The sequence below is a fragment of the Diadema setosum genome, chromosome 17 (assembly GCF_964275005.1).
Source record: "Diadema setosum chromosome 17, eeDiaSeto1, whole genome shotgun sequence".
NCBI classification, from domain to species: Eukaryota; Metazoa; Echinodermata; class Echinoidea; order Diadematoida; family Diadematidae; genus Diadema; species Diadema setosum.
The window spans coordinates 12,503,739-12,521,146 of record NC_092701.1 but is presented as its reverse complement, the minus strand read 5'-3'; the positions used below and the strand labels follow the sequence as shown (position 1 = coordinate 12,521,146).

At 40.3% G+C, this 17,408-nt stretch overlaps 1 protein-coding gene across 4 annotated transcripts in view; it reads left to right on the top strand.

The window, feature by feature from the left end:
- The first annotated feature begins 8,289 nt into the window (after positions 1-8,289).
- Positions 8,290-17,408, top strand: part of LOC140240708 (nuclear hormone receptor family member nhr-91-like) — a 50,111-nt gene continuing 40,992 nt past the window's right edge. The window contains exons 1-2 of one of the 4 annotated variants that reach the window (XM_072320469.1): positions 8,290-8,477; positions 13,429-14,448. In XM_072320469.1, coding sequence (XP_072176570.1) covers positions 13,440-14,448 — 1,009 coding nt within the window. In that variant the 5' untranslated portion in view covers positions 8,290-8,477; positions 13,429-13,439. Of the gene's footprint in view, positions 8,478-8,595; positions 8,968-9,534; positions 9,653-12,055; positions 12,450-13,428; positions 14,449-17,408 lie in introns of those variants that run through there. The other 3 variants (XM_072320470.1, XM_072320471.1, XM_072320472.1) reach the window with 3 other exon arrangements.

Sequence of the window (17,408 nt, the reverse complement as noted above, 5' to 3'; positions counted from 1 at the left end):
CCAGTATCTCTGAACCGAGATACTGTCTATGATTGCCTTTATAATATATTTAGCAGCATATTATGCTGCTAAAGTATGAGCAATTTCATCGAAATCGGATTAAAGATAACATAGTTGAGGAATTTTAGAGTTTCCCATCTTTTCACAAATATTTATTAGTACTATCAGTAGCAACCGAATACTTAGCTTGGTATGGGTCATGATAAAGCGTTTTCTCCTTTTGAGTCTTCTATTGATATGTATACAAATCTTCACTACTTTTATCCTCTTTTGGCATCGAATGAAGAAAATGAAAAGAAAAAGAATGAACGTGTATCCTTATCAAAGTAGGTCCCCTATAGGTCGTAACGGCCTAGCAATGACGAGTTCCAGTGGGATCCGAAGTACATGTATATTGCAGTAAAGTTGCTAAATCACCGACCAAGAACATGATTCTATGATGATTTTATCTTTATGTGCGGACCAATGGGAGAGTCGTTTGGTGATGACATCATCGCCTCTTCTAATTTGCATACATTCACTGAAAACACGTGAAGCTCCATAGTTATCATATTATGTTTTAAATGTCAATCTAATGAAACTTCATCAATTTGTTCGCCTGGTGTGACACTTTGTCAGAATCAACTTGAGCATGGCGTGCAGTTGCTCTTTAAAATCATAATCAGAAAAAAAAAAACTTTGACAACCACGTAAGTACTCCCCCCCCCCCCCCCCCTCCCCCAAATCGGTCGGGATGCAGTGGTGACCCTCGCAGCCGGTAGTGGATGACAATGATAATACTCCTGTTCATTATGCGCGGTCATTGAAGCTAAATCAATGTCACCACGAGGGGGCGCTGCGAAACTCCAAAGCAAGGATGCGCAGGGGGGCATGCCACAGTGGGCATCTTTCGCGGTGATGCGAGGGATACGAAGTGATGCGAGGTGTCCCCAGTTGAAACACGCTCTTTGCGGCTCCGAGACTCGCAGGCAACCAATATGTAAATCGCTTGTCTAATACTCCAGCATTTTGAAAAGCTTTGATGAAAAATTTGGTGGCACCATCGAAAGGCATTACCTCAGGCAAAGATTTCGGCATTGGGCAATCCTTCCTCCACTTTGGGAGGATTTCAAACAGATGCTGATGATGACGATGAAACAGCATTATAGCGCCATTTTTATCTGTAGAAACATCACAATATGCCACACATCATTCACAATGTTGCTGGAAAAGAAAGGTCTTCAGTTCAGATTTGAAGGTATCGAGGTTGCTGCAATTCTGAAGTGGGACTGGTAGAGAGTTCCACAGACGTGGCGCAATAGAAGAGAAGACTCTATCCGCAAACATTAATTAGGCGGGATATGAGCACATGGAGAATCAAGTCCGGTAAAACGTAGTCCTAGTCGCCGCTGACGTACACTGATATACAATGTAAGTGCAGACACGTATATTTTATAACAAGGAGACAAGTTATATTATGAAGAGCCTTTTAAATAAGCAACAAGATCTTATACTGCACTCTGCGTTGCAAAGGCAGCCAATGAAGCTCAAAACAGGGAAGGTAATGTGCGTCGCGGGCATTTTTAGGGGAAAATAGTACATCTTTATGTACGATGTAGACATCCGATATTGGGTGAGATTGCTTTGCATTGAGGCACATCATTTGAGGAATACTGACCCTAAAGGTCAGCTCTTCGTTTCTTCATTAAGCTTTAATTTGTGAAGACTTTTGATAGAAAGTCTACTCCATGTCTTTTTGTTATCATTCTCCTCTCCAAAAAACATTTTGCTAAGCTTGAAGACATAAGAATTTACTTTCCTTTGTATCAAATGCTCTCAGTGAGAGAAAAAAATGCTACCTTCTTATGATAAAGATAAGATGTATTGTTATGTAACAAGAAAACGTGTAAAAGTAGACCTAAGATGATAAGAGTTATATCTAGACGTTGATGATTTGTCTGATTCGATTTGTCATCAAATTTTTATACATCACAATAACGTCTCTGTTTCTATTGTCTGTATAGTATAAAAGAACAAAAAATATTCTTAGGAGAACGAATTATACTAGTATTCAATATCAGAATTAGTGTGTAATCTGCTTCGGAATTAATTACTAAATTTACTCCCAGCAAGAAGCGAAAAGCCCGGCAGAAGGTATCATGGTGACTGGTCTGGAGTGTTTACAACTGAAGTGTTTACTCCAAACGTGGCGGGTTTGAAGTATAGAACTACCCAATAATGTACTTCGTTGGGCTGTTTGTTTACAGGGACGTGCATTAATAAAATGAGGTAAAATGATGCGCATGGCCTATTTTCCTGAAGTCTACAGTGTTCGTATTCTTCCATGAGCATTGTTTACCATTTTTCTTCCATTATCGCGTCCTCAACTCATTGTCACAACTCGACATTAATCATGGGTGTCGCATTGTTCACATCGACCACATGTTCTCTCGGTTTCATCCCGTCTCTTTTTTAAGAGAGCTTGATTCCCAAAAGGAGGCAAGTCCACTTTGTGCATTTCTGAGAAATGTGTTATCAAATGTCAGCTTTTTTACACAAAACTCCCATGGGGATAACGACTCGCGTTGCAGAATTTATGTTGCACCGAGATAGGTATACGTTGCCTCTCATTCTGAAAGGTGAAAGATTTAAAAGCTTTATAGAGACTAAATACAATCCATGCTCAAATTTGATAAACATGGAGTAGTCAAACAGACTGGTAGTGTTTCACTGAAATCCGGCAAAATTCAAGAAAAAAAAAGTTGTGGGATTCAGTGTCTCATATTTCAATGAGTATCACTGATATCAATCAGTCACGTGACCCATGGGCAAATTCGATCTCTCCCGTGCGTTCGTACATAAATAGATAAGAATCGTTTTTTAATGACTTAGAAGCTGTGAATCTCCATGAAAATCATCGCTAATTCATCAAAGCTCTATGATTAACGCCAAAAGGATTGAACGTTTGGTTTGAACGCCTTTTAGGGCAAGAAGGTCACTGAAGACTTGAAGTTGGTTGTGCCACACTTTTGGCAGAAGACTTTAAAATAGCGCGGAGTTCCTCTTTCAGATCGAGAATTGGTTTCTCATACGGAGAGCTTTACTTTGACCGACATGGTTTGAACACCAGGCTCTTCAATCGACTGCTCCTGAAACACGAAAGCTGTCCATACTATATAACCACAGAGCGCAATTTAAAATGACTGTGAATAGGACACTAGAATGAAGCAAAATCAAAAGCAAAACACAAAAACCTTGACTTATTTCCCATGAATGTCCTCATTGCCACTGTTTTTTTTTTAAATCATTGTTATCATTATCAGTATAAATTGCCACTGGTAAGCTTACTCTGCGACCATCAACATTACACTTCTTGCTTTAATCGTGTGGTAACGTCATTTTGATTACACTCATCGGTGATTAATTATAAGTCAATTCAGATCAATTACATAAGTCTTTTAATTTACGTCATAACACTACATTGTACATTCATTCTGTGTTAGTATAGGTGAAATGCAGACGAATCATGTATTAGGCGCATATTTACTTTCCTGGAAAGCTGAATTTTAGTTTCGCATTACCCATGATACGGCTGGCCATTAGAGGCTCTACGCAAAATGCGCATCACTGTATTTCCAGACGACAAGACCCCGAACTACTTACAGTATGTTAGATAACATGAAGCTAACAGAATGACGTCAGTAAACCCGGAAGTAAATTTGCTACAGGTCATCTTGCTCCAGGTCCCCGTCAAGGCTACACAAAATTTCTGTTTATCTTCTCTAGAATAGATAGAACGTTCCCGAATTGCATTCCATGCAGCAAGTGGGTGTGAAGCAAGCACAATAGAACTCTGTGTAAGGACAGATTGGTTAATAGGTGTGTATAGACTACAGAACATACAGAATGATGTCCCAATGAGGATAACAGAGAGATGGAGGGACGGAGCTGTTTTCCCCCCAATGCGATAAACAGCTTGAGCACGCGAGGTTACTTCAGGTTGAAGGAAAGAGCCCGCGCACCATTTATAATGCAAACATTTATTCATGTATCCATGGCGGACCATCATGCTTTCTGGCGAACCCGCTCTAGTATTAATGTGCAGCTATTAAGCCCCTCCCATGACGTCAATGCAAGCCAGTTTTCTGCCTATTTTTCAAGGCCTCTGTAATCACCGCTCCCGCCGATGCGTTGATGCTGTATGGCCCATCATTATCCCGATAAAAAAGCCGCTCGCTATAGGGTTAAGTCCCTCACTGTCGAGGGATGCGCGAAGGCACTGTTCTCAGCTGAATACAGTACCCTCTGGATTGCGTGGTTCATGGTTAGTATTCGAAACTAGCATGATTTTTTCCCAATCCCCAAATTAAGATTCCTCTCCCTCTCTCTTCCTTTCGATCTACTATCGATATCTGTCTAACTGCCTATCTATGTCCCCATCTATCAATTTATCATCTATCAGCCTGTCTGTCTATTCATCTATCTATCTATCCATCCATCTATCTTTCTACATATCTATCTATTCGTTTATATATCTATCTATATGTCTATCTATCTCTCTCTCTCTCCCTATCTGTCAATCTATATCTTCCCTTGTATTTATCTATCTACTCTGAAAAGAATGAATAATGAAAGACTCTTGAGGAATATCACTAGTCAAGCGTAAACCAATGCAGAATCCCATTTCTCATCTGCTTTCAAGGACATCCCGACATCCAGACTTGCTTTGATGTTCTCTCGACCTTGGCAGCAAAGTATAATAGCCGAGAAATCCAAGGCCAGCTTCGTGACAACACTCTTAATATGCTAATCTCTTCTCGTGTTGTTTGGTTTTGTATCGCTTTTATTTTCTTTTTTTTTCTGTTACTGTCATAGAGTTTAACTTGTGTGATCTGAAGGGTTTTGATTTGATAAAATGCTTCGTCTTAACCATTACAAGTGAAGTAAGCACGGAGCAAAGTCAGTTTATCATAAATGTTTTTTTCATAATATATAAGGGTTTTTGGGGATTTTATAACAGTGTAGATCCTATAGGACTAAGAACCTCCAAGTTAAAACGACAACAGACATATTGATGGCTGGTGCTTGGTTATGACATGTTTCAGAAATGATTGATCATCAACAACCCTTCCCTTTGCTGAAAGCCTGTGAAGAGAAGTGAGGGATTACGTCGACGTTCCGCCTTGAAGATAATGGGAGCAGCCCAATTCTGTAACATTTGCAACCTACTTTATAACCACTGATAACCATCCCAGGAATTTCAGTGAAAAGGATTACAATAATCTAACCGGGACAATTCAATCCAAACGACTCTTTATTACATGATTGGAACCATCTTTGTTCTGTATATATTCTTTGTAGCACACTTCTTAACTGAAACCGAACATATTTGCAAATATCATTGATTTGATCAAACATTGACATGTTGCTGTCAAAATACACCCCATAATATCTTAATTGGAGGTGACGGGAATATTTGACTGTCCCCCAAGGGTAAGACTAACATTGTTCAAATTGCGAAGGCTTTTCTGGTGACCCAGCAAAGCCAAAAACTCAGTCTTTTCTTCGTTCAGTTAAAGTTTATTTCTACACATCCATGTACTGATATCCGCACGACACACAGTCAGTGTTCTCAATGCCTTTTGAAGACATTATGGATCCTTTGGATGAATAGCAAGATACACATCTCATCAGCATTTGTGTGATATTATGAGACATTGTGCCCAAAAGACGGGTCCTTGCGAAGGTCCGATGGAGGCTTGTTTACTCCTTATTTCAACAGATGAAGTCCTATCACCAAGATATGATATGAACTATAAACATCTATTTATTCATCCATCCATCTATCTATCAATCTATCTATCTATCTATCTATCTATCCATCTATCTATCTATCTATCTATCTATCTATCTATCTATCTGTCTGTCTGTCTGTCTGTCTGTCTATATATGAAGAGTTTGTTTGCAAAAACCGATAAGTCCATATTTGCCAAATGGAGATATTTGCGATTAAAGGTCAAGAAAAATAAAGAGAATAATAAGAAAATTTTTGCTTCTTTTGACCATAACTTCAAAAATATACCTGTATATGTAGTGACCAATATATCATTTAAAAGGTATTATTTTGTACTTTATGACAGATATCGTACTTCAAAATCTTCAAAAATGGACTTATCGGTTTTTGCAAACAAACCCTTCATATTATACATGCATAAACATAATGGGTCGTCCAGTCTTACTCTCTATATTTGTATGGCTTCTCTTATATAGATTTCTGGAAAGGGATTCATTGCCTTCGTCTTTAATTAATTTCCTTCGTCTTTAAGGACGAAGTGCACGGAGGATTATAATAGTATATAACCTTGATAAGATCTTGAACAGTATCCTAGAGACAAATAAAGACAAATTCCGACCAATATAGCGAGATCACCTTCTTGCGATTACAGGTCGCGTCTTTCATGTCAACGATCACTGGATTACCGGCATTGGGAATGTCAAAACTTTATATTTTCTACCAAATAATCACCCGAAAGTTTCGCTGACAGTTTGCCTCTGTTTAGATACAGCGTTTGAAGCGTAGTGGCCGTTAAGTTTAATCTACCAGTATATTTGAGATTTAAAAAGCTGCAATGATTTGATATGATTTGATTTCGATATTACAATTCTGTCAGTACAACCAAACAAAGACTATATGGTGCGGGTAGTCATAAAAATAATAAATTTGAGGCAATTGAGAATGTTGGCCTATATTGAAGACAGTGGTTTATAGCGCAGAAAGAGCAGTAGGCCTACGTAAAACCACACTATGAATCGCTGTGCATGTTATAATAAGGCCTACGTCATCGGATGTGTTTATGTCTTCAGAACCATGTAATCTCACTCTGAAAAGGCTGCTATGAAAAAAAAAATCCTTGGGAAATGAAGAAATGTAAAAGAAGAAATATTGAAATATCTGAGACATAATGTTCCTGAACCGTGTACTTATTTTTCATTTATGAAAGAAAAAAAAATCTTGCCATTGCGGATATCATCATGTTGTAGTGATCGATTTTTTCTCCATTTAGATGGTCGTGAAAGTAAAACGGCAAATCATCTTGCTCTAGCTTCGAGATCTCATTAAAAAAAAAAATGAATGAAAGTTGAAATTCCCTTTGCGCAAAGGCATAGCGAATTGAAATATCAGTGAGTAGGTATGTTGCAATATCCGCTATCTCTTCACTTATACGTATATGTCTCCCTCCTTCCCAAGTTCGGTGTTTTGTTCACGCCAGGCTCTGTGTATGTCATTACTGCAATGCTGGTGAATCCATGAGCCTTTTCCACGAAGTCGCTGAATGCATCCGATGATTGATGACGCAAAAAGTTCACTGTTTTCTTGCGGAAATAGCTACATAAACAGAGGTGCCTGCCTTTCCCCTAGAAGATCTAAAAATGTACAATTTCCGCGCACTCGATCATACAGGGTAGGAAAGAGTGAGAAACAAAACACTGCTAGTTATTAATATCACTTTATCTTTCCTGCCTATTTTTCATGGGGGGGGGGGGGGTCAGCTGACCCAGATACTAGCCTCGTGTCAAGACTTTTTGTTTGTTTGAGGGGGTTAATTTCACTTCTATCAGTTGTCAGCGAGTGCTTTCACTCGAAAGGTCAGTGCCAATGCTGTTTGGTCATTCAACTTTACTGGATGGCGAGAAGCAGTCAAGTAGCAGCCGCTGCTGCATTCTCTCGACGCTCATATAAATGGTGATTGGCCTTATGCACTTTGAGTCCGTCGGGGCATGCCTAATGCGGGCTGTATTAATAGCCTAGTTATTTTTTCCGTGTCCCTTTTTTGTGTGCTCTTTCCTTCCCAGTGTGTCCGGCCATCTTTCTCTACCTTTCCACTATTCTGCTTGTCTTCCCAACTCCCCCTCCCCTTCCTTCTACTGTCCTGTCTGCCTGTCCGACCCCCCCCCCCCCGTCTCTCTCTCTCTCTCCCCCTTTCACTATATTTCTGTCTCCAAAATCTCTCTCAAGATTCTACATACACAGACAAGAAACAGAGCCCCTCCGTCCCATTTCTCAACGAACGTGTGTTGATAACAACGCACACGCAGAAAGAGTAAATGAGAATTTTTCCCCTCCAGCTCTCTCTCTCCCTCTCTTTCTGTCTCCCCCTCTTCTCCCTACAGTACTGGAGAGTGTTTGCATGGGACACTGAACAGAGAGTGCAGCAGGAGTAATGACCGCGCGACCGAGGAAACGTGAACTTGTCTGTGCCACTAGTCTCCCGTGCACTAGACCGCAGCCCCGCATACCGAACAGCTAGCAAGAGATACGGTAGCGAATGCAGCGGGCTTCAAGGCCATTTCTTCGATTCTCTCGGTCGCGCGATTCCAGAGCTCCTTCCCATTTGTTGGAAAATGGAATACACGAAAGATTTTTCTTGAGATGCTCTGAAAATGTACACCGTGTAACCTGCGAAAGGGGGAAACGTAGTCGAAGGCTCAACCGAAAGGTAATAGCACAGCTTCCAATGTCATTCCCGATAGCCTACCATTCATTACCACTGCCGTAACTGCCTGAATCGGTAGTGAGCTGCTCGTACCACGATGTGTGCGTAGGCATCGCGCAAACAACTCTTGGTAGCATCGCTTCCTTATCTCAAATTGTTCGTCTCGTTTTGATTTTGTGAAGTTCGGCCGCATCGAATAATATGTGCAAACCAGTTTGCCTGCCTCATCATCTTCTACGATGTCTATAATCATCTTCCCTTCAACCTGTGATGGTCACCATGTGCATCGCTGGTGACAACAACAGGGCTCCAGCAAAAACTGCACCCTTGTCATCGTGCGCTGAAGTGGTACAGCGCCCGCCTGCTTCCACGGCCGCACAGGCAATTTTCGTTGGCCGACGCACTGAGCGAGTCCAAGGTCGCCTCAGCCTGCGGCGGTGGTAACCGTCAGCGTACGGGGGGAAGTCCTGTGTTGTGTTTACCGTTCCACCGTGTGAGTTTCTTCGCCAATGACAGTCAGTTATCTGCCTTTTTTTGGTCAGATAATAATATTTTTGTCGACGGATATGAGTGTTTATAGGTAACATTCTATGTGGTGTGTTTTTTTTCCCTGTAAGAAATTGTTTGCGTTATGCTGCTAAGAGTGTAGGCGAGTCGTTGCTGAGTGGTCAGCGTGTTAACTCATTCTCAAGGTCGATGAATAAACACTATGACGTAACGGCTGTTGGCTTGTCCACTCGACCGACTCATTCAGGTATTTCGGACACGACTGGTCAATGCAGAAGATTGGTCAGTAGCGTCCAAGCTTCGCTCTTGTGTATACCACAGCAACTACTCCAGCGACGTTCTTTTCTATTTTCGGGTTCGCTGTAAAGTGTTATCATCGTTCAATTTTCGCGGGAATGTCACACCGTAAACAAGACGTTCTTGTGTTTGTTAGTGACCAGTGTTTCTCTTTGTATATCGACGATGAAAACAGTAGTGAAATCCATTTAGAAGTTTCAGAATTGCGTTCTATTCGCCACCCGATTGCCTGCGTTTGCGAGGCCAGTTCATAATCATTATCCCCTGCTGCCGCCTCGATCCAGTTGAACTTGAAATTTTGCCGATTCTCCCTCGCATCGTAGCAACACGACGCGACAGCCTGTTCCGTCGCCATCCCGCTGTCATATACCAAGGTATTGTGCCACTTTCTCTGTCTTGCGAATACCACCTCTGAAACCGATAAAAGTGAAACTTATCTGGATGATGTAGAACTATTTTGTGAGAGCTGATACCGCGTTTAAAGGACTGGACGCTTTGTTTAGTTTTCAACCTCCATGCCTAAACTGCTTTGGGTTTTGATTCGCACGAGTCTGATTGATGCGGAGTGTTGTTTATGGGATGGGATGGGATGGGTGCCAGTCTGCTTGTGCTATGTGCATTTACTGTGGATGCAATTTCTATCATTGAGTATTGATAACTATTTGTGCTCATATTCATGTGGGGTTTTTTTCTTATTGCAAGAGTTTTACCAGAATATACCTTGATAATTTTGAGTTGGCTGTTTGCTGAGAAAGAGGTGATGTTGGAGTTGTGGGTTATTGTTTGTGTACGTTGCAGGATGTTGGTTTCTTGTGTGAGATATTTTTTGTATTACTTTACATGACCACATAAAAAAAAAAAAAAAATCCCCGCACAGGGGAGAACCGGAGATATAGAAGGGAAATTTTCCTTCAAAATGATAATTGCCGTTCAAACCTGGATGTTTATAGAGGCGTATTGCTTTGCAGAGTGTTGCTGACAAAAAAGCTGCTTATCTCTTTGGAGGGGAAACCCACTGGCTTTCGCTGCGTCATTCTTCAGGCCCCGCAGCTCTGGACGAGAGGAGGAGCTAGGAGGGACCTCCACTCAGCCCGCCGAGCCATAGCGAGGAGCGTTTTTCGCTAGCACCACGCACGCTCGAAGATGCATCGCCGTGCCGCGGCGCGTCCGAGCAGAGCAGTTCGCAGTACGCCACTCCGATCTGCTGCATGGCATGTATGGGATGATGCGTGGCGCAATTTGAGAGAAATACTCCTCGCGCGCTTATTTATCGCAACTCTTGGGCCGTGTTCGGATGTTTGATTATGGAGTAGTAATGATTAGAAAAATGTAGGCAGAATTTATTTCTTTCAAAAGTCACTGGGTTGCCGCGATGTTTAAATTACAGATAGGAACATGGTAAGAATATAACTATGTTAGCTTCCGGAATCCTCCGCTAAAATCCCGCATCCCAGAAAAATAAAAAGTGCGTTGTGTGTCGTCTGCAGTACGCGACACTAAAAAGATGACGGTTTTTTTCCAAGTTATTAATGATAAGATATTGTATTTTTTAACATTGAAATTGTAGATAATCTCGTATGTTTTTTAGTTAACACGCGTAGGTAATAAAGTCAACAGTATTTCTCGGCTGTAATTATAAGATTAGAGATTAAGTTGCTGTGAGCCACGTTGATCCGTATAAAGGTTATGAAAGTTTGTTATACTCAGACACTTGTCATTTATTTTGCAGACGCAGGCAAATATACAAGTACAAATATAGATTCTATACTTTAAGAGCACATGTTTAAATAGCGTCATCCAAAGGTTTATTTGATTATCTGTATTGCCTGGTTGCATGTAACCGATTTGTTTCATAGGTTAGCATTAAACCAGTTGCAACAAACGTGTAGTTTTTGACTGACACTCGAGCTAATCATCATACCAGTTTGTTCACGATATATTTCTCAAACAACAAATGAGAAAATAAAAAGATACACACAACATAGGTATGTCATCACATTAAGAACAAATTCACAATGATTCAGAACAGAGGAGATAGTACCTCTGCGTGTACTCGGGTATGACTTCATGTTTGGGTGTGGTTGTCTGCCAGGGATTACCCAGTTTGTGCCCGATGCGTGGCTGCGATATTATTAAGGTCAGTGCTACCCCTAAAGAAGTTTAATTACAGCATATCTCTTTTTAAAGTAAAGTAATTATAAATACATGAATAATTCTTGATGAGCATGTTCAATTTGAATACTGGTTGGTGTAGCGCAATACACCAAACCCCTGTACGTTGCTGAGTGGAAATGTTGGTGTCAAATGGCGAAACCCTATGTCAAATCAAACCCGCTTTTAATGAGAGATAGTTATTGATGGAATAGGTAAAATCCCAACAGACGATATTTTCTGAAAATCAAGACATTGGTGCGGATTTTTTAAATTAATTTGTGTATTATTTTTGTAGTCTCCTGGCCAGTATTCGAAAGCGATACCGCAATGTGTTGTATGCAGTTGTCGCGTATGTTGCAGAAAGAATTAAGCTGTGTTCTGGCAGCAGACTCTTCGTGGCTTTTACGTACTGGCAAAATCTGCTGCTGTTTTGCGCAAATAAAAAAAAAAGAAAAGAAAAAAAGAACGAAGAAAGAAAAAGTTGGCACTCATGTACTGGGACAGCCTGCGAGTATACATGAAAAAAAAAAAAAAACGCGAGGAGCGGATTCGCATTTTATTTATTTACAACACGTTCTGAACAGGAATCTGGGGAGTCCAATGCAAGAGACAGACGTCTTTTTCGCCGCTTCTGAAAAATGATGAATATCTGGGGGATTTGCAGACTGGAGTGCAGTGCTCGTGCTATTCCCGTTCGTTGACACCGCCTCGAACTTGACCGCGGAGAACAGCGCGCAGAGAAAGAATGAGCCAGACATACAGTAGGAAGACTGAACAAACGCAAAGAACAGACGTTACGCAGTCGTGTTTTCACATCCAACAACAAACCCGGTTGTCGGGGTTTTTTAAGACCACACGAAGCAAGAGGGAAAGTCGGCAACAACAGCATTCCATTTTTTTTTCCAGCGCTTTTCCGACAAAACAGCACATGTCTGCCTCTTGCAAAACACATGTTGAATGGCGACAAAGAAAGAGGCAGATAGAAGTGAGAGGAGAGAAGAAAACGGATCGACAAAGGTTGTTTGAAAACACGTGAAAATGAAACTGGAGTAATATATTTTCCTGCTCAATAAAGTCAAAGAAGTTGAAGGCATTTAGGAATGGACTTTGTAACGTTACTGTATTGTGCATCTAATTTTTATGGTCACCATCAAACCGTCAAAGGGAACAGTCAAAGTCTGAATGAAATCTGGTTATGATTATTCCCCTTCTCTTCTGAATTCTTGTTCTTTGAAGTGTCAAATCTGGTCTGAGTTGCTTTTGTATGTCCACCCTATTTTAGTGTATCCCGCAAAGTGTCAAAGCTAAATTCACATTTTTTTTCTTATTTCGAAAGCTGTAGAGACAGAAAACTCCAGCATCATGATTTGGGAAGTAATGTTGTTTGATTGTGCAATACTCACAATCAATATTTGATAAGTACTTAATTACAGTCTGTCAAATATATTCCTGTGCTTCCTTTGTAGAAATTGAGATTTTCTTTTCTTTCGTGCTCGGTTCATCATCTTCTGTTTCTGTCATGATAAATGTTGCCATTTTGTAATTTGTGCATAATTTGTGTGTATTTCTCTATTAGTAATACCTAGATGTGATAGTGAAATACCAATGATATTCATAATAAATGAATGAATCATTGAATGAATAAAATAAGAGAAAATTTGAATATTTGAGACATATCAATAAAAGACATCAGTGATTGTTCTCATTGATCGACGGGTTAGAAATGAATTGCTACGTGGAAAAACATGGAAAATGTTAATTGATAGCGATACTGAACAATTTTCATCATTATAGCTTCTGCTCTTTCAGTGTGGAATGGGATTTTGTTTAGCCTTGTGTAAGGCAGGATTTCTCTTTGCAACTGATTGTTTTCATACTTCAAAAATCTCTTTCTTAGGGGTGATTTTACACAAGACTTGTTTTCAGTATTCATATTTAGTTCCAGAGCCAACCCTTACCCTAACCCTAGCATTTCTTTATGTTCTTACTTCAACAGGTTGAGCCAGCATGAAGCGGTCGCTAGAGGTTCACATATCTGAAGTAGCTAATACGCCAGAAAACCTTTCCCCTCTGAGTGATGTTAGCAACAACAACGAGAATCCCTCGGTCTTGAAGCTCCCTCCTTCTAAGAGATGGACAGGCAAATACCACATCAACAACAACAACCACAAGCACGCTGACCAAGAATCTCTCTCGCCCCCACCAAAAGACTCTGCCCAAGAAGCCAAGAGCCCCGGTGTCATTCCGCAAACGTCAGCCGATATGGACATTCAAATTCGCAGCGGTCACTTAGATATGGGAAAGCTTCCGCACCACATGATGCCACCCCCACCACTTCTGGTGGTCCCGAGCTTGGTCCCAAATCAGCCACAGATGACCCAGCGGACTCCTGATAACTTCTTTCTCAAAAGCCCTCATGCCCACCACGTGGGAAGGGTGGAATCACCGATGTCCACACTGAGTCCCTTTTCAGCAATCCCTTCACCAGGAACAACACCGCGAATGTCTCCTCTAACCTCCCTCCCAACGCCAGTTTCAAGCGGGTTTCTCCCCTCCCCCATGACAGCAGGGACATTCCTCTTCTCCCCTTTCTCGGCCGGTCCGGGAATTCCCACCTCCACAACTCCAACCCACTTCCCATTCCCCCCACACCTTCCATTCCAGACGCAGCACCTCTTGCGAGAATCCACCGAGCACAAACTGCGGACTCAGTCAGAAGGCGATGCTGCTTCACTGAAGTCCTCCGGACTGGACAGTCAGGGCCACAGTGAAGAGAGCAATTCCGATGAGGATGAGTCGCTGATGCTGTGTAGCATCTGCAGCGATAAGGCCACAGGACTCCACTATGGTATCATCACCTGTGAGGGGTGCAAGGGTTTCTTCAAGAGGACAGTGCAGAACAAACGGGTTTACACCTGTGTTGGGAATGGACACTGTGAGGTGACGAAAGCCCAGAGGAATCGTTGCCAGTTTTGCCGCTTTCAGAAATGCCTTCAGATGGGCATGATGCTAGAAGGTAAGTTGATGAAGATGTACCAAAAAAAAAAAAAAAATCTATGTGAATTGTTAGTTGTGATTCATCTTTCTTGAGCTTGTGGGAAAGTGCATTATGATATTTTTTAGCCCAAAGGTATTACACTACTGACTAGTTCAATCCTTTTTTTTTTTATTTACAAGAAGTGTAAAACTGATGGTTACTACAATGGAGAAGAGGCAGAAAGAAGTTGACAAAGCATTTGTTTAAAAAAAGTATTCTTGTGTACAAAAAAAAAAAAAAATTAACCTTGTTTCCTGCATTCAGGTTTTGATATTGGGATAACCATTGTCCTTGGGTATTTCCAATATAGAGTTTCTTTCCCAAAATTTTTTGCATAGTTGTAAATTGTAGATCAAAAGAAGAAAACTTTAAGGGGGCACATGTGCCCCTCCAATTTGTTTATTTTATTTTCTTAATTAAAAAAAAAAAGGGAGAGAGCGCCTGGTGCAACTCCCCCTGGATCTGCCACTCATTTTTATTGATGGCGGCATTACCCATATAAAAATACAATGCATTTGTGATTGTCACTAAAAGTGGAGTCTGCACCAAAGCTGTTTCATGCAAAAATGGTCTGCATGTTTTGTAGTTAGTGGAAGAGACTCAGCAGGGAAGGATTTTGTGGCGGTTGCATCGTTTTTTGGCGTGGTTTTTTTTATACAACCCATCTCAAGAAACTTTCACTATGGTGTATTGTTTTTTATGCTACCCATCTCAATAAAACTTTCACTCTATCATATTTGTGTGAGGCACCATTAAAGTAAAGACAGAAGTTGTTAAAGCTAGTAAAGAATTTTGTTGTCATATATCTCCAGAAAGAGCAACCCCACTGTTATCCTTTCTGCATTATAGCATCAGCTCCCAATTCATACACTTCTGCAATATCTGCACAGTTTTGATACCTTTCACATGATGTTTGAGAACCGCCATAATTTGAGTTTAAGCACCCACTCAAAATGCTCTCAGAAGGTGTTTGGCTGCATTGGCAATGAGGGTGAAATGAAAAGATCTGAATACAAGAGGCATCAATAACATCACAATAGATGGATGCTTAAAACAGGGACTCAGATAATGTGCACAGTCCATCATGGCTTCATGCCCTTTACATAACAGTGGAGGTGAAGTACTTGTTTGTGTGTCTGCTGGTGGGGGGGGGGGGGGGGGGCTTGTAGATCACTACAGGAATATACAAAAAAAAAAGATATATATATATATTTATATATCTTTAATATAATATATATCCTTTAAGGCCCTATATATCCCAGTCTATTTTTTTTTTCTCTGAGGAGCTCATTTCTGGTGAAACTGGGAATGGAAACCTTATTCCCTCTTTGCAAGAAAGAACTCAAACATTTTTTTGTTCCAGTAACTTTTTTTTTTTCAGTCATTGCTCTTTTTAAATGAAGCAATGTTAGAAAGAGGTTTCATCTTTCTGCACTAGGGGTGTCATTGTATGATAGACATTGCGCATTCAAACACTCCATCATTATTTTATATATTTAGGCCTGCATATAGGGTGATTGTGCACCACAAATGATAGATGTGATTCAGATTAGAAATCACTTTTGTCCATTTTGTTGTACAAGTGCCAGGATGACTCAGAGTTGCCCCTGAGATAAATTTGAGGCAATTGCAACTCAAAATAGTCTTTGGAATATTTTGAACAACACAGTATCCCTAGCCAGCATGACCATCAGAAAGCTTTGTCACTATAAACCCCATGTGATTAATAAAAGGAAAGTAAGAAAAAATGGCCATGATGCCGACATGTATGCTTACAATTGCATTCTGTCATACCAGATTAGGAAAACAGTACATGATCTTGAGGTTTGTATTAAATGGAGCTACAACCATAGCTCTCTGATTAGCTCCTTGATTAAACTTGTTTTTTGAATGCATTGAAAAAAAAATAATTAAAAGAAATCACGATAATCTGTACTCCACAGTCTAGAAAGAGACTATCATGTGTTGTTGACCACTCTTTGTCCATGTAATCCTGTCCAAAGGGATAGACATAGCCTTGAAATGTTACATAAGAGGTACGCTGCCCCAAGAAAGCGAGATAACAAAAAAATGATTATGGCTAGTCTTGGCACATATTGTTTTCCTGCTGATCAGCTTGTTCTTTCCTGAGGTCAGACTACCGTGTAAGGATAAAAAAGAATAGTTGCGCTTTCAATACTTGTTATACCCATCCTGACTATAAATATGCTCAATAGTCATGCATGGGTGACTGTACTCGTCTCTTCATTTGTGTTAACCAAGCATCCGAAGGAAAAGTGTATTTTAGATTTGTCTCTCTTTTTTGTGTGTAGGGGCTGTTTTGTTCATGCTTTTGCTTCTATCTTAGATATTGATATTAAGAAAGAAATGAATCATTCAGCGATTGATCAGATAACATGGCACCCTGTTTCAAACCCTATTAAACAGTGTTCTTATCCAATAACTTAGGCATTGCCTGCATTTGAATAGAACCCAATAAATTCTTGAGTATTTTCTACAAATTCCACTGCCCCCTCCCCTCCCCCCCCCCCCAAATAGAAAAGAAGCCTTTTAATAGTGACTGAGTTCAAGATATTACTACACGTAGGGCATGATATGTTTATCAATAATTTTAGCATTCAGATGTTTGCCCTTTTTGTGTGAAAACCTATTTTGTATAAATATGCAGCTCTCTTTTTAGAAGAGTATCAAAACAACAGTTTGAAATAAACAAAATGGACAAAAGACAAAAAAGCTAAATTTAAGGCATCTCTCTTTGTTTTGTTTGCTTGTTTGCTTGTTGTTTCTTTTGCTCAAAATATATATTTTGTGTGACGCTGTTACTTACTTTATGTACCAGCTGTTTTTTTAAACTGTCTCTATCTGTAGTGTAGCATTGATTTTCATTAATTTATTTTGGTTAGATTATACCTAAATACTGGAGGTGTTATTATTCTCTG